The sequence below is a fragment of the Pseudophryne corroboree genome, chromosome 7 (genome assembly GCF_028390025.1).
Source record: "Pseudophryne corroboree isolate aPseCor3 chromosome 7, aPseCor3.hap2, whole genome shotgun sequence".
Lineage (NCBI taxonomy): Eukaryota > Metazoa > Chordata > Amphibia > Anura > Myobatrachidae > Pseudophryne > Pseudophryne corroboree.
Genome location: NC_086450.1, coordinates 498,811,644 through 498,832,809, shown reverse-complemented (window position 1 = coordinate 498,832,809; position 21,166 = coordinate 498,811,644). Strand labels below are relative to the sequence as shown.

Below are 21,166 nucleotides of genomic sequence, written 5' to 3'. Positions count from 1 at the left end.
GAGTAAGTCTGAAGCTACTCAGAAACTGCTACGAGGTGTGTAATCGCAATATTGCGAATACTTCGTTCGCAATTTTAAGATGCTAAGATTCACTCCCAGTAGGCGGCGGCTTAGCGTGAGCAACTCTGCTAAAATCGCCTTGCGAGCGACCAACTCGGAATGACCTCCATAAGCCTACACGGGTACACAGGTGTCATCACAACAGTACAAAGTCCACCCAGAACGTGTGTATGTGTATGACACTTTATGACAAGAGATAAACATTTTTTAAATGAACTTGAGAATTCCTGGAAATGATTTCAACAGAAGGGAGGAGCCAGTTGTTACAGTTGCTTTCACTATCCATGGTATGCAGCATTATAACTCATACTGTGTATGACAACGCAACTATCTTTTATCTTCCTGTAAATAAGACAGTTTCTGAGCACCAGGCGGCTTTATACGAATGCAGAACACAGAGAGGGAAAACCATATACAGGACATCCGACAAGTGTACGTGCACAACAGCTCTCAGCTGGAATATGAAACTTAACACCATATGTATGTTTATTTAGTAGTATCTGTCTGTCTTGTAGGAAAGTTCTGCAGAGCAACCGGAGACTAAGCAAGGGCTGCCAGCAGGCTATAACCCAGGAGGCCGTGCCAACTTGCTAAGGTGAAGTATAGGAAGAAGAGATGGTGAGGACAGCCCGGGACGCCCTAGTGACCGCCCTGGAAAACTTGGAGAAGAAGGGACTAAAGAAGTTCAGGAACAAGCTGAATGACTGGCCAATCAAAGATGGATTTAGCAAGATCCCAAGAGGCCAGCTAGAGGACAAATGCCCTGATGACGTTGCTAATAAGATCAGGGACTTCTACACGTTTCCCTATGGGATCCAGGTGGCCTTGGCTGTTCTAGAAGCTATAGACGAGAAGGAAGTGGCGTTGGGACTTTGTGCAGACCTGAGAAATGGTGAGAGACCAACCAACAAGACATGGGAGAATAGTAACAGTAGTAACGGCTTTGGGGATATAACACTCAGCAATGGCCGCAAAGTGCCCTCGTTCCAGCCGCTTCTGCGGCACCAACGTGGCAGATTTTTCCACGTAGCCATAGAGGTGCGCAGGAAAGTCTGTAATGTTGGGGTACAGTAATTATCAGTGATGTGGGTACTCTGACATCACAACCGCACTTCACCAATAAATGAATACCCACCATATGTTTAATTTCTGCAGATGTGACTAGACTTACAGTATTTTTACAACCTATGTAATACATAACATGAAGGGGGAAGTAAACGCTGATATAAATAATGGTAATTGTGCTGGCAGTGCAGACCTTATGGGCTGATTAGAGCTATTGAGTTATATTTGCTCTGTGGGGAGGAAAGGAAGTTTCCTTGTGTGATAATAACAACAGCTTGCAGCAGGAGAAAGAGAGAAGTTAGACAGTGTGCGTGACAAACTGCTGCAGATGAGGAGGGGAGCCCCCGGCTTGCAGAAATTCCTGTAGAACCAGAGGAAAACGCATTGTTGTCTTTAAAATCAGCTGAGAACTCACCAATCTCTGATATTACATGCTCTCACAAGTCCAATACTATGTGTGCATGATCATTGCAAAGGCTTTTCGAACAGTGTTATATGTTGCATACAAATACCTGTTACATGCAAGTACTCCCCAAGCAATAGCAGCTATTAGACATACGGGGTTCATGTGACTTACTGTAAGTTGTGAGGTCTTGGTACATACTTGCCTGCTCTCCTGGAATGCCCGGGAGGCTCCTGAAAATTGGGTAGCCCTCCCGGCCGCCCGGAAGAGTGGCCAAGTCCGCCGGATCCGGCCTCCACCTGCTTCCCAGCTGCCCACTTGCTGAGTGAGTCCCCCCCCACGATCCGATAATGCCCCAGACTCCCAGATTTGTGTACGCGGACATAGGAAAGTGAAAAAAAAAATCAGTGAGTCCGCAATTTCTCTCATGGACTCATGAGGGCCGAGCCTAATTTAATCGGCATCCGGTTGTCTTATAGCTGTTTGGGGATTTCTTGCCTTTAACCACTTGCCAGCTGATGCGACCACGCCAAGCTAGGCTTTCCCTGACACGGTCGCATTTGATAGGACCATATCAGATCACCCATCGTCTGCCGCTGGAAGGTAATCTTCTGACAGCCGCCGTGCTCAGCACACCCTGCCGGCCCCTTTTCCCTCTTAGGTCTCACCCCCCCCAGTCTCCTCATCCCAGCCTAGGCGTAGAGTGGCGATTCCATGAAGACTATCTTCCAGAACCCCAAGTTCAGGGCAGCTGCTGCCCCCATCCTTCTTTTCCCCTGGCAGGGGCAACAGTCGCCGGCTATGATTGGTGATACAACCAGGATCTCTGCCTCCCAGCCTCTCCCCCCTCGTCCAGGCAGCAGTGATGGGCGATCCTAACAGTATCTCTGTGCCCAGCCTCTCCCCTTCGTCCAGGCAATAGTGATGGGTGATGATCAGGAGCTCAGTAAACTCTAAAGTCATCCGCCGTGTGCAGCACAGACAGCATCTAGACGGGCTGAACTGTCACTATAGACACACATCTAGTAGCCCCCAGGTACATTGTGACGGTGAGCTGCTCCACTGTAGTGTGTCAGTCGGCCCTCACGCACCTTCGTAGTCGACATTCACCTCTCACATCAATGACACGTGGTGCTCCGCAGTTTCCACGTCGGTTATTCTCAATGGTGCCATTTGTCCAGTCACGGTGCACATTCACCGCAGCAGCACGCAGACAGGGCACACACTGCGCTGTCAGAAATACCACCACCTGTGGCCCAAAAAGCCGATAATCATCCGTTTCTGCAACTCGGAAAAAATCGCCCATTTTACTAATGACAGCAACGAGTGATATGTGTGCAGACGGCCTATCACACACCTTATATACCCACCAAGCCAGCGCACAACACGTGACGTACTTCATGGGCTACGCAATGCCGACGTCACATGTAGGAGGTGGTCATAATAATGTGACTCCACCGTGTAATATCTATTTAAACCTGATTCAGTATAATTTTATTACCAAATATGCAGGTTTATATAGCTAATGTTTACATCATTTGATAATCCTAAACATTTTACAATTTTGGGCACTTTTTGCGTGCAGGTTGGACCCAGGCAGAAAAACATAGAAATAATCATGTTAAACTTCAAACTGAATTGTTTAGATTTATTGCAGCATTGGCCAGGAGGGGGAGACCTTGGTGCAGATGATTTGCTTACCCAGTATTGCCCGCTTGTATCACAGAGGGGGTCAGTCCGAGTTGTTCGCTAGCAGATTTCGGTCGCTGCATAGCGATCAGACAAAAAATCGGCACTTCTGCGCATGCGGTGCAATGCGCACGCGCGTCATATTATTAGTTTTACACAAGCACTAGCGAAGATTTTCAGTCGCATTGCTGGCCGCAGAGTGATTGACAGGAAGTGGGCGTTTTTGGGTTTCAACTGACCGTTTTCAGGGAGTGTGTGGAAAAACGCAGGCGTGCCTGAAAAAACTCAGGCGTGGCTGGGGAAACGTAGACGTGGCTGGCCGAACGCAGGCCGTGTTTTTGACGTCAAAACAGGAACTGAACAGTCTGAAGTGAACGCAATCTAGGAGTAGGTCTGGAGCTACTCTGGAACTGCAAAAAATTATTTTGTAGCCGCTCTGCAATCCCTTCGTTCGCACTTCTGCTAAGCTAAAATATACTCCCAGTGGGAAGCGGCATAGCGTTGCACGGCTGCTAAAAGCAGCTAGCGAGCGAACAACTCGGAATGACCACCAGAGTACAGCCTGCAGTGGATAGAACAGCAGTGATAATGTGTATTTGCAGAGGGTCAAATTCTAATACTTACCTGGGAAATTAGGTGATTGCGTAACTCTTGAAGGATCACTATTCACAAGAGTATTTTTAACTAATTAAGCCAAATAAAGTGTAAAATATCCAGAAACATCTCAGGGATAACGGGTACACGTCAGGATCACTCAGGCAGAGCGCGCGCCTTACACCGTCCTTATTCTCACCAAGGGGCATATGTTAAATATTAAGCATCCCCATGATTTGAGGAGGGACTGCAGACACAGCATCCTTCATTGACTGCTGTGTTCTTAAATGCACGTTCTAGAGCCTGGCTCCGGCAGCTAGCGCCTGCTGATCGGTGCCGGAGCTGATGTCAGACACCCTCCCTGAAAATGCTTGGACACGCCTGCGTTTTGCCGGACACTCCCTGAAAATGGTCAGTTGCCACCCACAAACGGCCTCTTCCTGTCAATCACATTGCGAATGCCCATGCTAATGGATTCTTTGCACCATCCTGTTGCTTTCTGACGCGCCTGCGCATTGCGATGCATACGCATGCGCAGTTTGGACTTGATCGCCCGCTGTGCGAAAACGCAGCCTAGCGATCAGATCTGAATGACCCCTGATACCACTTTTACCTGCCAGGTGGAGCTGGGTTTTTCCATCATTGCGTTGTGATGTAGATTATATCAATATTTATAATCGCAGTCTCAGGGTGTGTACACACGGTGAGATCCTTGCTATGCCCGATTTTCACTTGCGATTTCCCTTGAACTCCCCAGAGCCCAGATAGCACAGATTTTGACTAACTTTTCTTGAGAAGGGTATTCAATTATCCGCAAATTCGCTGCAATTTTTCACCCGAAATTTTTTTTGCGACAATCGGCCGAAAATGGCTGCAAAAACGCTCCGTTTTTCTAACTATTTAATTCCAAACGCGTTTCACATGGAAATTCTTGCAGTGAAAAGTGCAGGTGAAAATGGCCTCTACCCCAAAAAATGGTAAACTAACATAGGAAAACAGAAGAGAAGTGTGTTAGAGATCACATTAGAGAGTTTTTGGGGACATAAATTGTGTGAAATGGCTGTTATATGCATTTTTTTAAAAATGTAAAAAAATGATAGAAAGCAAGTTTTTTCGAGCAAAATAAATGCTCTCATTAAATTTGGGGTACATGAAAATGGGTATAAGTATATATTTGGGTCATTTTAGGGTACTTTAAAAAAAAAAAGTGGAAACAGACCGATTACTCCCATCTGCAAGCCTAAAAACACCTGTCCCACTCATAAAGCACCCCAATATACCTGTCCCATACATTGAACCCCAATTTCCATAACTTTGTACTTTTTCACCCCAAAAATGACATGTCATTATTGGCCAATTAAAAATTATTAAAAACTTCAACGTGCCTAATTAGTCATTAAGGGGGGTGTCCTAGGAGTTCTGTTCCATATCCAAACATTTTTACCTTAAAATAGTGACTTTTCCCAACTTTTCACCTGCTTCAGAGTAGGTGAAGTGAAATTAGTGAAAAAATTATCACCGATAAATTTTCCTGGAAAATTGAATAGGCTGTAATTGTGTTTCGCGGGAAAAGTCCGGTTTTTCGTTATCACTGCTAATTGAATATACCCCTATGTGTGCTTACGATTTTGGCTTATGTGAGATTTTGGCTTATGTGAGATGTCATTGACATGTGAGATGAACTAGATAGTACACCGATCTAGCAAGGATTGACTTCCCTGCACAGATTATCTTTTCTTGTGATGCCGACCTGGCAGGACCGCGCATCGGGATCGAATCAGGATCGCTAGGTGACTTTCACCTTGCGATCTGCACTTACTTTTCTTGCGAGTTTGACTATATAGGCAAAATCGAAAGAAAATATCTCACCATGTGTACACCGTGTGTCAGCATGCTCACATATGTACAAAGCCATGTCTGACTGCTCCCTAGACACCAGGATAAAACAGAAGCATTTGCCGTGTGGACTAACTTTACATTTCTGCCTTTTAGTGGATGGCTTTGTGTTTGAACAGCAGCGCGAGGGAACTGATCCTGGAGCGACCTGTAAAGGTGAGCAGAGTCTAGGCTTCCTCTCTTATGTCTCAATGACAGGTCCATCATGCTAATTGTATACTATATAAAGGCAATCGGAAGACGCAAAAGGGACTTCTTCTGAGTCACAAGTGGCCGAAGTTGCAGGCAGGCGCGGAAGCCATATTACCTGCTAATGCCGCCCACTGATATTACCATAATGCCAAACCATCCTAATGTTGGCAGGACAGACCCACTTTTCGCACACTGTTCCGCTCACGGACCGCAGTGTTGACACTTAGTTGGCCACGCACAAGTCAGAGCGATCAGGTCGCCCAGTTCCCACCACAAAGCTCTTTTATTTCACAGAAAGTCACATCTGGGCAAGTTGCATCTGAATCAGAATAGGACAGACAGATTCTCCTCTGCACTCTGCATTCGCCATCTGCGTCTGAATCAGCCCCAAAATGTTAGTCACAGAGAGAGGATGGACAAAGCGCATAACTATAAAAATGACGGTGTGTGAATGGTATAAAGAGAAGGAAAACAAGAGAACGATGTGACAGAAGGATGTGTGGAGGGAAGATTGGGTAAAGGAATACATATATATATATAATAAGATTTTACTTACCGATAAATCTATTTCTCGTAGTCCGTAGTGGATGCTGGGGACTCCGTCAGGACCATGGGGATTAGCGGCTCCGCAGGAGACAGGGCACAAAACTAAAGCTTTAGGATCAGGTGGTGTGTACTGGCTCCTCCCCCTATGACCCTCCTCCAAGCCTCAGTTAGGATACTGTGCCCGGACGAGCGTACACAATAAGGAAGGATATTGAATCCCGGGTAAGACTCATACCAGCCACACCAATCACACCGTATAACTTGTGATCTAAACCCAGTTAACAGTATGACAAACGTAGGAGCCTCTGAACAGACGGCTCACAACAAATAACAACCCGATTTTTTTTTTTTTTGTAACAATAACTATGTACAAGTATTGCAGACAATCCGCACTTGGGATGGGCGCCCAGCATCCACTACGGACTACGAGAAATAGATTTATCGGTAAGTAAAATCTTATTTTCTCTGACGTCCTAAGTGGATGCTGGGGACTCCGTCAGGACCATGAGGATTATACCAAAGCTCCCAAACGGGCGGGAGAGTGCGGATGACTCTGCAGCACCGAATGAGAGAACTCCAGGTCCTCTTTAGCCAGGGTATCAAATTTGTAGAATTTTACAAACGTGTTCTCCCCCGACCACGTAGCTGCTCGGCAGAGTTGTAATGCCGAGACCCCTCGGGCAGCCGCCCAGGATGAGCCCACCTTCCTTGTGGAATGGGCCTTGACAGATTTAGGCTGTGGCAGGCCTGCCACAGAATGTGCAAGTTGAATTGTGCTACAAATCCAACGAGCAATCGTCTGCTTAGAAGCAGGAGCACCCAGCTTGTTGGGTGCATACAGTATAAACAGCGAGTCAGATTTTCTGACTCCAGCCGTCCTTGAAATGTATATTTTCAATGCCCTGACAACGTCCAGCAACTTGGAATCTTCCAAATCGCTAGTAGCCGCAGGCACCACAATAGGCTGGTTCAGGTGAAACGCTGACACCACCTTAGGCAGAAACTGAGGACGCGTCCGCAGTTCTGCACTGTCCGAATGGAAAATCAGATATGGGCTCTTATACGATAAAGCCGCCAATTCTGATACTCTCCTGGCTGAAGCCAGGGCCAGTAGCATGGTTACTTTCCATGTAAGATATTTCAAATCCACCGATTTGAGTGGCTCAAACCAATGGGATTTGAGAAAATCCAAAACTACATTCAGGTCCCACGGAGCCACTGGGGGCACAACCGGGGGCTGTACATGTAGTACTCCTTTTACAAAAGTCTGGACTTCAGGAACTGAAGCCAATTCTTTCTGGAAGAAAATCGACAGGGCCGAAATTTGAACCTTAATGGACCCCAATTTGAGGCCCATAGACAATCCTGTTTGCAGGAAATGTAGGAATCGACCCAGTTGAAATTCCTCCGTGGGGGCCTTCCTGGCCTCACACCACGCAACATATTTTCTCCAAATGCGGTGATAATGTTGTGCAGTCACCTCCTTCCTGGCTTTAACCAGTGTAGGAATGACCTCTTCTGGAATGCCTTTTTCCTTTAGAATTCGGCGTTCAACCGCCATGCCGTCAAACGCAGCCGCGGTAAGTCTTGGAATAGACACGGTCCCTGCTGAATCAGGTCCCGTCTTAGAGGTAGAGGCCACGGATTTTCCGTGAGCATCTCCTGAAGTTCCGGGTACCAAGTTCTTCTTGGCCAATCCGGAGCCACGAGTATCGTTCTTACTCCCCTTTGCCGTATAATTCTCAGTACTTTGGGTATGAGAGGCAGAGGAGGAAACACATACACTGATTGGTACACCCACGGTGTTACCAGAGCGTCCACAGCTATTGCCTGAGGGTCTCTTGACCTGGCGCAATACCTGTCCAGTTTTTTGTTGAGGCGAGACGCCATCATATCCACCTTTGGTTTTTCCCAACGGTTCACAATCATGTGGAAGACTTCTGGATGAAGTCCCCACTCTCCCGGGTGTAGATCGTGTCTGCTGACGAAGTCTGCTTCCCAGTTGTCTACTCCCGGAATGAACACTGCTGACAGTGCTATCACATGATCTTCCGCCCAGCGAAGAATCCTTGCAGCTTCTGCCATTGCTCTCCTGCTTCTTGTGCCGCCCTGTCTGTTTACGTGGGCGACTGCCGTGATGTTGTCCGACTGGATCAACACCGGCTGACCCTGAAGCAGGGGTTTTGCCAGGCTTAGAGCATTGTAAATTGCTCTTAGCTCCAGTATATTTATATGAAGAGACATCTCCAGGCTTGACCATACTCCCTGGAAGTTTCTTCCCTGTGTGACCGCTCCCCAGCCTCTCAGACTGGCATCCGTGGTCACCAGGACCCAGTCCTGTATGCCGAATCTGCGGCCCTCTAACAGATGAGCACTCTGCAACCACCACAGAAGAGACACCCTTGTCCGTGGCGATAAGGTTATCCGCTGATGCATCTGCAGATGCGATCCGGACCATTTGTCCAGCAGATCCCACTGAAAAGTTCGTGCGTGGAATCTGCCGAATGGAATTGCTTCGTAAGAAGCCACCATCTTTCCCAGGACTCTTGTGCATTGATGCACAGACACTTTTCCTGGTTTTAGGAGGTTCCTGACAAGTTCGGATAACTCCTTGGCTTTCTCCTCCGGAAGAAACACCTTTTTCTGAACCGTGTCCAGAATCATTCCCAGGAACAGCAGACGTGTTGTCGGGGTCAACTGAGATTTTGGAAAATTCAGAATCCACCCGTGTTGTTGCGGCACTACTTGGGTTAGTGCTACTCCGTCCTCCAGCTGTTCTCTGGACCTTGCCCTTATCAGGAGATCGTCCAAGTAAGGGATAATTAATACGCCTCTTCTTCGCAGAAGAATCATCATTTCGGCCATTACCTTGGTAAAGACCCGAGGTGCCGTGGACAATCCAAACGGCAGCGTCTGAAACTGATAATGACAGTTTTGCAGCACGAACCTGAGGTACCCTTGATGTGAAGGGCAAATTGGGACATGCAGGTAAGCATCCTTTATGTCCAGGGACACCATAAAGTCCCCTTCTTCCAGATTCGCTATCACTGCTCTGAGTGATTCTATCTTGAACTTGAATTTTTGTATGTACAGGTTCAAAGATTTCAGATTTAGAATAGGTCTTACCGAGCCGTCCGGCTTCGGTACCACAAATAGCGTGGAGTAATACCCCTTTCCCTGTTGTAGGAGGGGTACCTTGACTATCACCTGCTGAGAAAACAGCTTGTGAATGGCTTCCAATACCGTCGCCCTGTCTGAGGGAGACGTTGGCAAAGCAGACTTTAGGAACCGGCGAGGGGGAGACTTCTCGAATTCCAACCTGTAACCCTGAGATACTACCTGCAGGATCCAAGGGTCCACCTGTGAGCAAGCCCACTGTGCGCTGAAATTCCTGAGTCGACCCCCCACCGCTCCTGAGTCCGCTTGTACAGCCCCAGCGTCATGCTGAGGGCTTTGCAGAACCCTGGGAGGGCTTCTGTTCCTGGGCAGGGGCTGCTTGCTGCCCTCTCTTACCCCTTCCTCTGCCCCGGGGCAGATATGACTGTCCTTTTACCCTCTTGTTCTTATAGGACCGAAAGGACTGCGGCTGAAAAGACGGTGTCTTTTTCTGTTGGGAGGGGGTCTGAGGTAAAAAGGTGGATTTTCCGGCAGTTGCCGTGGCCACCAGATCCGATAGACCTACGCCAAATAATTCCTCCCCTTTATACGGCAATACTTCCATATGTGTCGTTTGGAATCCGCATCACCTGACCACTGTCGCGTCCATAAACTTCTTCTGGCAGATATGGACATTGCACTTACTCTCGATGCCAGAGTGCAAATATCCCTCTGAGCATCTCGCATATAAAGAAAAGCATCCTTTAATTGCTCTATAGTCAATAAAATACTGTCCCTATCCAGGGTATCAATATTTTCAGTCAGGGAATCCGACCTGACCACCCCAGCACTGCACATCCAGGCTGAGGCGATGGCTGGTCGCAGTATAACACCAGAATGTGTGTATATACTCTTTAGGGTAGTTTCCAGCCTCCTATCAGCTGGATCCTTGAGGGCGGCCGTATCAGGAGACGGTAACACCACTTGTTTTGATAAGCGTGTGAGCGCCTTATCCACCCTAGGGGGTGTTTCCCAGCGCGCCCTAACCTCTGGCGGGAAAGGGTATAATGCCAATAACTTTTTTGAAATTAGCACTTTTCTATCTGGGTTAACCCACGCTTCATCACATACATCATTCAATTCCTCTGATTCAGGAAAAACTACAGGTAGTTTTTTCACCCCCCACATAATACCCCTTTTTGTGGTACTTGCAGTATCAGAGATATGCAAAGCCTCCTTCATTGCCGTGATCATATAACGTGTGGCTCTACTTGAAAATACGTTTGTTTCTTCACCGTCGACACTAGATTCAGTGTCCGTGTCTGGGTCTGTGTCGACTGACTGAGGTAAAGGGCGTTTTACAGCCCCTGACGGTGTCTGAGACGCCTGGGCAGGTACCAACTGGTTTTCCGGCCGTCTCATGTCGTCAACTGATTTTTGTAATGTGCTGACATTATCACGTAATTCCATAAACAAAGCCATCCATTCCGGTGTCGACTCCCTGGGGGGTGACATCACCATTACCGGCAATTGCTCTGCCTCCACACCAACATCGTCCTCATACATGTCGACACACACGTACCGACACACAGCAGACACACAGGGAATGCTCTTATCGAAGACAGGACCCCACTAGCCCTTTGGGGAGACAGAGGGAGAGTTTGCCAGCACACACCCAAGCGCTATAATATATATGGGAACAACCTTATATAAGTGTTGTATCCTTATAGCAGCTTAAATATATAAAATATCGCCAAAAAAGTGCCCCCCCTCTCTGTTTTACCCTGTTTCTGTAGTGCAGTGCAGGGGAGAGTCCTGGGAGCCTTCCTCACAGCGGAGCTGAGCAGGAAAATGGCGCTGTGTGCTGAGGAGAATAAGCCCCGCCCCCTATTCCGGCGGGCTTTTCTCCCGTAGTTTGTAATATCTGGCAGGGGTTAAATACATCCATACAGCCTCAAGGGCTATATGTGATGTATTTTTTAGCCATAAAAGGTATTTACATTGCTGCCCAGGGCGCCCCCAGCAGCGCCCTGCACCCTCCGTGACCGTTGGTGAGAAGTGTGTGACAAACAATGGCGCACAGCTGCAGTGCTGTGCGCTACCTTCAAGAAGACTGAAGAGCCTTCTGCCGCCGGTTTCTGGACCTTCAATCTTCAGCATCTGCAAGGGGGGTCGGCGGCGCGGCTCCGGGACGAACCCCAGGGTGAGACCTGTGTTCCGACTCCCTCTGGAGCTAATGGTGTCCAGTAGCCTAAGAAGTCAATCCATCCTGCACGCAGGTGAGTTGAACTTCTCTCCCCTAAGTCCCTCGATGCAGTGAGCCTGTTGCCAGCAGGACTCACTGAAAATAAAAAACCTAAAAACTTTTTCTAAGCAGCTCCTTAAGAGAGCCACCTAGATTGCACCCTGCTCGGACGGGCACAAAAACCTAACTGAGGCTTGGAGGAGGGTCATAGGGGGAGGAGCCAGTACACACCACCTGATCCTAAAGCTTTAGTTTTGTGCCCTGTCTCCTGCGGAGCCGCTAATCCCCATGGTCCTGACGGAGTCCCCAGCATCCACTTAGGACGTCAGAGAAATATATATACTCACACATACAGGGTGATTCAAAAGTCGCCGTTCACCCTTTTGTTTCAAAAACTGTGCAGGAAATGGGGAAACTGAATTCTCCAGTAAGGTATGGGTGAGGTGGGCTATCTTTTAGTGTATGTACCGAACATGGGCGCCATCTTGTAATCGGCCATCTTGAATCTAACTCAGTTTTTTCAAATGGAAAGGGGGTCGTGTAACGTGTCAAACAACATCAGAATTTGCTGAAAGGATTATTGCTGCAAACAGATTTGTAATAACAGTTATGTGGGGGTCATTCCGAGATGATCGTTGCTGTGCTAAATTTAGCACAGCTACGATCATTCACACTGACATGCGGGGGGACGCCCAGCACAGGGCTATGCCGCCCTGCATGTCAGTGCCGCCCCGCCCCCCTCCCCCCCCGCAGAAGTGCAAAGGCATCGCACAGCGGCGATGCCTTTGCACTTCAAGAGTAGCTCCCGACCAGCGCAGCTTTAGCGTGCTGGCAGGAGCTACTCATCGCTCCCCGGCCTGCAGCGGCTGCGTTTGACGTCACGCAGCCGCTGCGGCCCGCCCCCACCCCAGTTCGGTTCATCCTCGCCTGCGTTGGCCGGACCGCGCCCACAAAATGGCGGCCAAACTCTGCCGTTCCGCCCCCCCGCCCAGCGACCGCCACTGTCTGTCAATCAGGCAGAGGCAATCGTAGCGACCCGACGGCCTTCGGCCGCCTGGCATGTGCCAGCTCACTGTGGCGCATGCTCGGTTCTGACCCGATCGCACCACTGCGATAAACTGCAGCGTGGGATCGGGTAAGAATGACCCCCATGGTTCAAAAGTTACAATACTTTTTGCTGCAGGTAATGAAGATGGCTTTGACAAAAGAGGAGAGAATTTAGTCATTTTTATGTCTGGAGAATGAAGTTTATGTGTTATAGCTGCAGATTTTAACAACCGGCACCCAGAAAGACCTCCAACTTCACATATCACATAGGTGCCTAATTTCCAAATTCCGTGAAACTGGGACTGCGGCTGACAAGTCACGGAGTGGTCGTCCAAAAAGTGCTACTGATGAGACAACCTCAACTATGGTTGAATTTATGTTGACCAAGAGGGACAACATGTTGAACACATTAAATGACTGTCCTTTACAGAGAACAGTTCAGCCTGCAATTCCTCCCAAAAAAGTGTTGTAACGTTTGAACCATAACTGCTATTTCAAATCTGGTTGCAGCAGTAAACTTTTGAGCAAATTCTGATGTTCTTTGACATGTTACACAACCCCCTTTCCCTTTGAAAAAAATGACTTAGATTCAAGATGGACGATTTCAAGATGGCGCCCATGTTCGGTACATACCCCAGAAGATAGCCCGCCTCATCCATTCCTTACTGGAGTATTCCGTTTTACCATTTCCTGCACTGTTTTTGAAACAAAAGGGTGTACTGCGACTTTTGAATCACCCTGTATAATACAGGGCGGGTAATGTATCATACATGAAAATGGAGAACGAAGGACAAATGTGTGAATACGCTGTTTTGTACTTACAGTTACTCCTCCTCTCCCTGAACCCACCAGGGAGCACTTTGTGATTGAACACCGGGGGGCTCTGATAAGCCGGATGTCCCTGGTGGATCCGGTCCTAGACACACTTCTGCAGAAGAAACTGCTGACAGATGAACAAAACGACGTTGTCCAAAACAAACCAACTAGTCAGGAGAAGATGCGAGAACTCTACAGACATGTCAGATCCTGGGGGGACACAGACAAGGACATCTTCTATGAAGCCCTGAAGAAACATAATGCTCCTCTCATTCGGGACCTGGAAAGGGCCTAAAGCTTTCCCCGAGTAATAGTAATGCAGCTACAGCGTTACCTCCTGAGACCAGCGTCCTGTATCTGCAGAGATGTGCGGCGTGTCCTATCACACTGTACATTGGTGCCCTCTGCGTCATACACAGACACAGCACCCGCCCAGAGATTCATTCATGTTCTTGATGTTTATCAAATACTCTAATAGCTGATATCACACAGCACATTCCTCCTACATGTCATAAACCTCACACGTCAGATGCATCCATGCGCCACTCAAGCACACTTATCTTATAAAATAAAGACACAACAACTGTAATTGGCGTGAAAGGGGTCAGCTTTTATTTTTCTGACTGATAGGGAGGCCTATTAAATACTAAAACTAAAATGCAGACTTCCCTATCTAACTAAGGTGGCGGGGAGAAGAACGGTTAAGCATGATAAACGTAACATGGGTGATCAATGTTATAATACAGAAAAACAAGCAATAAAAAACATATGTGTGAGGGAGCCTTCTGCCCCAGATGTTCCGGGATCGGCCTCCTGCCTCCATCCCAGACATCGAAAATCAAAAATCCAAGGACAGGGGTCGGCCTTCTGCCACTACCCCTGCCCCACCAACAGTTGCAGGGACGGAGGTACGCTCCGCCCCTACATGGTAAAAATTGGGCCACCGGCCCCACCATCCACATATGTTTATACCAGTTATATGGACCCACTTGGTAAAGCGATGCCCGTAAACTAATTATGAAACTATAAAATTTCCCTAAGAGTACACCCAAACTTACTAACCTTGAACTCATAATTAAAATTAAGTAACCGTTCAGAAACCGGCCACCAAAAGCCGACACAATGAACCTGACTGTAGAACAAATGAAATAAAAACAAAACCAAGTCCCCAGGGCGGGAGGGCGGGTCACGAGAAGAGCTGAAAAGAGGGAGGAAGTACCCTGTCAGCAGCCTATATGTATGACAGGCCAGCCCCTATACATGATCCAGCCAATCAGCCCCTCGGACACTCTGTCCACGTTCCTCCCACCACAAAACATTAACCCCTTCCAAGCCAAGGTGATGCACAGAGCGGCGCTGCGGAATCCCTGACGGTGCGTTTATGCTGCTGCGGTCACAGTATGTTCCCTACGCAGTCTTAAACCTCACACGTCAGATGCATCCATGCGCCACTCAAGCACACTTATCTTATAAAATAAAGACACAACAACTGTAATTGGCGTGAAAGGGGTCAGCTTTTATTTTTCTGACTGATAGGGAGGCCTATTAAATACTAAAACTAAAATGCAGACTTCCCTATCTAACTAAGGTGGCGGGGAGAAGAACGGTTAAGCATGATAAACGTAACATGGGTGATCAATGTTATAATACAGAAAAACAAGCAATAAAAAACATATGTGTGAGGGAGCCTTCTGCCCCAGATGTTCCGGGATCGGCCTCCTGCCTCCATCCCAGACATCGAAAATCAAAAATCCAAGGACAGGGGTCGGCCTTCTGCCACTACCCCTGCCCCACCAACAGTTGCAGGGACGGAGGTACGCTCCGCCCCTACATGGTAAAAATTGGGCCACCGGCCCCACCATCCACATATGTTTATACCAGTTATATGGACCCACTTGGTAAAGCGATGCCCGTAAACTAATTATGAAACTATAAAATTTCCCTAAGAGTACACCCAAACTTACTAACCTTGAACTCATAATTAAAATTAAGTAACCGTTCAGAAACCGGCCAACTGCCAGGTTACCAACCTGCCACCGCCACCTACTCCGAAAAGACTAACTAAAGGGATCTAAAAAGCAGAATGAAACTAACCAAAGAGACCTAAAAGTAGGACACGGACTAACGCAACGGAAACCCAAGAAAAAACTACCTAAAGGGGCCTAAAAATGTGAATAATGACCTCCAAGAAGATCAGCATACCAGCCGACGACAAGATGCACCCCGTCATACCAGTACTGTGACGGATCATGGAAGGAGATATCACCGAGGCCGCCATGCTGGAGGACAGTACGACCGACAACCCCATTGACCCGCCTCCGAACTAGGTCAGGCTCCACGCAAAGACCGCAGAGGGACGATGTCTTACCAGAGGATCAGGCAAAACGGCCAGTCAGCCCTCAGTTTCAACAGCTGACGTCTGATCTCGAGGCGAAGGTCGAGCCCAGTGCGCGCACCAGATCAATGCCACCTAGATGCAAGACCAGAAACCGCGGGTATCCAAATCGGCCAACTGCCGCCCGAAGCCAGTCCAGCAGGCCGTCCTCAGCGGAGGCCTCCACCAGCGCACATTGTGTTACAGGCCAGAGCAGACACGAACAGCCCGTAGATGTATGAATGGCCGTCAAATCATATAAAGTGCGGATCTAACCGCCGTCCTGCAATGGAAGGGTGTGACGCAGGTTAATAAACCAGCTAAAGATAAAATGAGTGGTAGATGGGCAACCTAACTGCTTCCCTAACGGGGAGGGGGTTTTGGGGGGAAGGGTCGCCCAATTTGACTTGAGGCAAAAACACAAAACTTCGTTAGCCGGCAAAAGCCGTAATTAAAACCAACGATAAAACAAAAATTCCTCAAGGCCCCCGCAATCGCAAAGTGCAACTGCGACGAGCGGCTAGTCCTCAAAGGGGCGCACTGGTAGGAAAGAGCCTGATATAGCATATCAGACCCCCAGCTACCCAGTGCCCGGACTTCGACTTCGGACCGACCCGCCGCAGCGGCTGCTGACGCAGCGCCGATGCGGAAAGAGTGAGTCCCAGTGTCGGCCGGAGATAGACCCAGGTACAAAAGACAACGATCCAAAACCGACCGGGAGAGATATCTGGACAACGGGGAACCGTCACGATGGACGAGCCACCCGGTTGGCGTTGGAGGCCGTAGGGACGAATAAGCCTGGGCCGCGGCACTGGACAAATGCCCCGCGCACGAGTCTGACCCACTCGAACCCACTGCCCCCTGCCGACTACGTCCGTCTTGGAGCGCTGAATCCGACACCACAAACCGACGGGGCATACGACGACGCGGGCCGCCAGCATGGGCGAGGCTGAAGTCCGAGAGACGGACCCCAGCTCACCCACCCCTGAGGGCACCGTGGAAGGCCATCGGAAAGGCCACCATGTAGAGGCGAACCTTGAATCCCCATATCGTATCCCCGTATCCTTGTATCGTGAGCGCTGAATCCAACACCCCAAACCTTCGGGGCGTACGTCGACGGCCGTTATTGACTGAAAGGAAGGCCTATTAAATCTAAACTCGAATGAAAATACTCCCTGTCCCACTAAGCCGAAAGCAGACAGCTCATGAAAATAAAATATCTCAGAATTATAATTTAAATAATATCCTAAATGTTGGAGGGCCGTCTGCCCCGATGTTCTGGGATCGGCCTCCTGCCACCATCCCTGAGGGCCTGCTACCCCGATGTTATGGGATCGGCCTTCTGCCACCATCCCTGAGGGCCTGCTACCCAGATGTTATGGGATCGGCCTTCTGCCACCATCCCTGAGGGCCTGCTACCCAGATGGTGTGGGATCGGCCTTCTGCCACCATCCCTGAGGGCCTGCTACCCAGATGTTATGGGATCGGCCTTCTGCCACCATCCCTGAGGGCCTGCTACCCAGATGTTGTGGGATCGGCCTTCTGCCACCATCCCTGAGGGCCTGCTACCCAGATGTTATGGGATCGGCCTTCTGCCACCATCCCTGAGGGCCTGCTACCCAGATGTTGTGGGATCGGCCTTCTGCCACCATCCCTGAGGGCCTGCTACCCAGATGTTATGGGATCGGCCTTCTGCCACCATCCCAGACATCCCGAATCCAATGCAACTATGGTCCAACTGTCCGTAAAAGTTGCAGGAACCAAAGACCTTTGGGCTAAATCGTCCAATCCGCACGCAGACGCAGGACGGAAATCCCCTTGGATTAGAGCTGCAGGAGCTAACTGCCTAAACCACTGCAAGTCGCCGCGCGAAAGGGTATCATCAAGTTTGTTGCGCTCGGCCGGGACATGCTTGTCTCGCAACGTAATGTTGGTCAACCAGCATAGCAACACTATCTCGCGAAGACCCGCAGTCCAGCAAGGATGTGGACCCCTGCCTAATGATGGCAAAAAACCAAGCCTAAATTGTCGCACCAGAAGACCACCTGTTTGTTACGCAGGGCATAGCGCCAAAGCGCCACTGCGCCCAGCATGGGAAAAATTTACAGCAACCGCAAGAATCGCAAGCAACAGAGGTGTCCGTGAAAAATTCCAAGAGGAGGTGAAACGAACTAGAAATCCGTCCCACCTACGTAAGCCCCTCGAGTGCTAAACTAAGAAAATGATGAGGGCGTATAATCCCAACTGTCGCCCGTTCCAATTTTCCAAAGAAAGACTCTACTCATTGGGATAACCTTCCAAACAAAAAGAAGCGGGCCCAAGAAGGATTGAGCCTGTTGTAGAGTAAGCTTGTCCGCGGCAAGCTCATAGAGGAAACCATCAGGAAGACGCAACACCTTGTCCCCAAGGAGCCTACAGAGACCATCATCTGAATCTCGAGGTAAACAAGGAGGCGGAGGGACCTGCCAATGGTCACCGCAGTAAGACGATGCAGCGAACAAAGCCAGGTGGGCCGAGCAAAAGAAAATCCCCCAAGTAGTGCGACATACCCCGCTCGCCCGTCGCCTGCTGCAGGCCCCAGCGGAGGAAAGAACTGCACCTTGCAAAGTCAGCACACGAGAGAGAAAAACCCCACAGGGAGGCAGCGATGGATGTATTAGCCATCATCCAGTTGAAAACCCATAAATCGAAAGGCGAAAGGGTGCAGCGGGAGGAGCAAAATGCTGACTCGATGTCCAATTCACACATCACCGCCCCCGGACCAAACGACCGAATGGCATCTATGGCCGAATCAAAACATACCGATAGGTAACCGACCCTACCTGATAATAGGGACAGCCTATAAACCGATGACCCGAGAGGACAGGAAAGATGGATGAGAAAGCCTATCATACCGGCCAACGACAATGCGGCAGCAACCTTCTGCCGGAGGACGTCCGGAAACTCCCGAGCCGAATGCAAGTTCGTACTAGCCCCGGGACCCGCCAGTCCATGTATTGGCAAGAGAAAACGAGGTGGTGCGCAAACCCGAGTGTAAGAATAGGGCGTCCACTGGCCGCGGGAAACCGTCGCGGCCCCCACCCCAAGTCTAATTGTGGTGGGGGCCGGAATTACCCCTGCGCCGTGTACTGGGGCAGTCCTTGATCCCGAGGCCTACACCACAGCTGATCAGGAGTGACGAATGTGACACCACCGCCCAGAACCGCATTGGGCAGGATTGAAAGTGAAGCATTAACCATGCCCCGTGCGCCATGAACCCCCTCCAAAGCCAGCAGAATGAGAGGCAGGTCGTGGAACCCGTCGTTCCTGCTGTACCGACTAAACCCTTCGGCAGCTACGAGCACAATACCACCAACTTCTAACCGAAGGTATAGATCTGCCGCCCATGCCGTTCGCGACGGAAGTCCTTGTAGTAACGCCGCCAAGGATGGTACCGCACATGTATATGGAATTGATGGCGCATGATGTTCATGTGTTCGTCCGGGCGCGTCTCTGATTAACACGCCGCAAAGATCGACATGATCTAACTCAAGTCGGGTAGAAGCGCAAAGCGTCCTCGCTGCCCCGGTCCTTTGCTTAGTTGAAAGCAAGGCTATACGATCATCGCTAGTAATGGCAAAATATACAGATAGGCCCTTACGGATCCAGTCTTGGACCCGGGGCCGGAGACCACTGTGCATTGCCATGTTGGCGCAGTAACGGAGTCCGACACTGCCAACACGTGCGAGGCGGAATGCCGTCGCTGCCGCCGTTTTTTGGCGCTTGACCCTGTCCCAACCATCGTCTTAGGAGGACACCCTCTGAGGACGTGGCGGCAAGGGAAGGGTCCGTGACCCGATGCCTGCGCCTATCGCGCCTGCCGTTACCCTTACGCGCTGCTATAGGAGCGGGACTGAGTACTAGCTTCCCCCCCCCCACTATGGGGGGAAAGTGCGCTCCCCTTGGACCAGTCAGGGTCCGAGGAAGACTCACCAGTACGAGGGGGAAATCATCCTTCCCAGCAGCTGACGTACGACTTGTGGATGCGCCGACTGACTACATTCCTGGCCCAACGTACGCGGCTGGGGAAGCAAAAGAGAGACAATGTTCCCCTGTTCCCTAATCGAACCAGCAGCCGCCGGGAGTGGGGTAGGCGGGGCGACCGACGAGCCAGGGGACAGGGGCGGGATAAGAGATTGCGCAATGCTATCCTCCAAAGAAGCGGTGGCCAGACACGGTCCCCCGGGTACGGAGGATAACAAGGGAGCCACCGCCGACACGACAAAGGCACAAATGGCTCGAAGATCAGACCCGGACGCGAGTCGCGCGCCCCACGGGATGATTGCAAACCTCCCATCGGGAGCAAGGACTCCGATGATCCCTCACTGTCAGGTACAATGGCACGTCCGCTCCGCTGTGATAACCCCCGATCGAAAAGCCCGCGCCGCGACCTCCTCCCATCCCGAGCAGTAGCCCCAGGAGGAGAAACCGGAGAATCGCCAGCACTAGAAAGAGGCATGTCCACGTCGGACTGAGGGCTATCCGTTGCAGCGACGGAAGCCGACAACCAGACGCGGGGCGGGACAGAACGCACGCCTCCCGCCGTCCCCGTATGAGACCGGTAGCGGCCACACGGTCACGGCTGGCGGTAGTACGAAGCGGCCTGCGCCAGGAGAGGCCAGGCAGCCCGTCACACCGCGGGCGGACGCGGCACGCCCCTGGGCGACAGATTGTTACAATGGCCGTCGCCAGCAGCAGGCCATCCGAAGCCGCAGAGCGTGTGTTGCGCCGCCCTGCCACAGGAGGGAGCCTGCCAGCGAGCGTGTCACCCGTGGCGCAGCAACAGGCCTCATATGGGTCCCTGTAGTCCCCGTGGAGGTAGTGGCACGCGCGCGCTGGCCAGACCCCTGGCGTCTGGCAGCCGCGCGGTCCCCCCTCCCTCCTGCTGAAACCATATATTGCCGCATGGGTCCCCCCTCGCTTACCACAACACCCCCCCCCCCCCCCCCGGGCAGCCGGAGCGCAGGGTGGGAGACTGTCTCCCGGCGCCCACGTGGCCAGCCCGTCCAGCAGCAGCCTCGAGCGGATCCAGGGACGGCAGGACACCGTCCCTGGCAGGCCGCATCAGACAGCCGCGGACCCCCGTCGCTCCGTCTAGCGCCGC

General features: G+C 50.5%; 1 protein-coding gene across 1 annotated transcript; it reads left to right on the top strand.

Moving 5' to 3' along the window:
• Window positions 1-382: 382 nt before the first annotated feature.
• Window positions 383-14,397, top strand: LOC134945755 (apoptosis-associated speck-like protein containing a CARD). Its single transcript, XM_063935223.1, has 4 exons — window positions 383-492; window positions 576-952; window positions 5,804-5,863; window positions 13,658-14,397. The coding sequence occupies exons 2-4, from the start codon at window positions 676-678 to the stop codon at window positions 13,942-13,944; spliced, it is 624 nt and encodes a 207-aa protein (XP_063791293.1). The 5' UTR covers window positions 383-492; window positions 576-675; the 3' UTR covers window positions 13,945-14,397.
• Window positions 14,398-21,166: the final 6,769 nt, after the last annotated feature.

Coding starts and splice junctions, on each gene's coding strand:
- LOC134945755 (XM_063935223.1), top strand. CDS start 676: ATGGTGAGGACAGCCCGGGACGCCCTAGTGACCGCCCTGGAAAACTTG. Junction 953..5,803: donor TTGTGCAGACCTGAGAAATG/GTGAGAGACCAA, acceptor TCTGCCTTTTAG/TGGATGGCTTTGTGTTTGAA. Junction 5,864..13,657: donor TCCTGGAGCGACCTGTAAAG/GTGAGCAGAGTC, acceptor TTGTACTTACAG/TTACTCCTCCTCTCCCTGAA.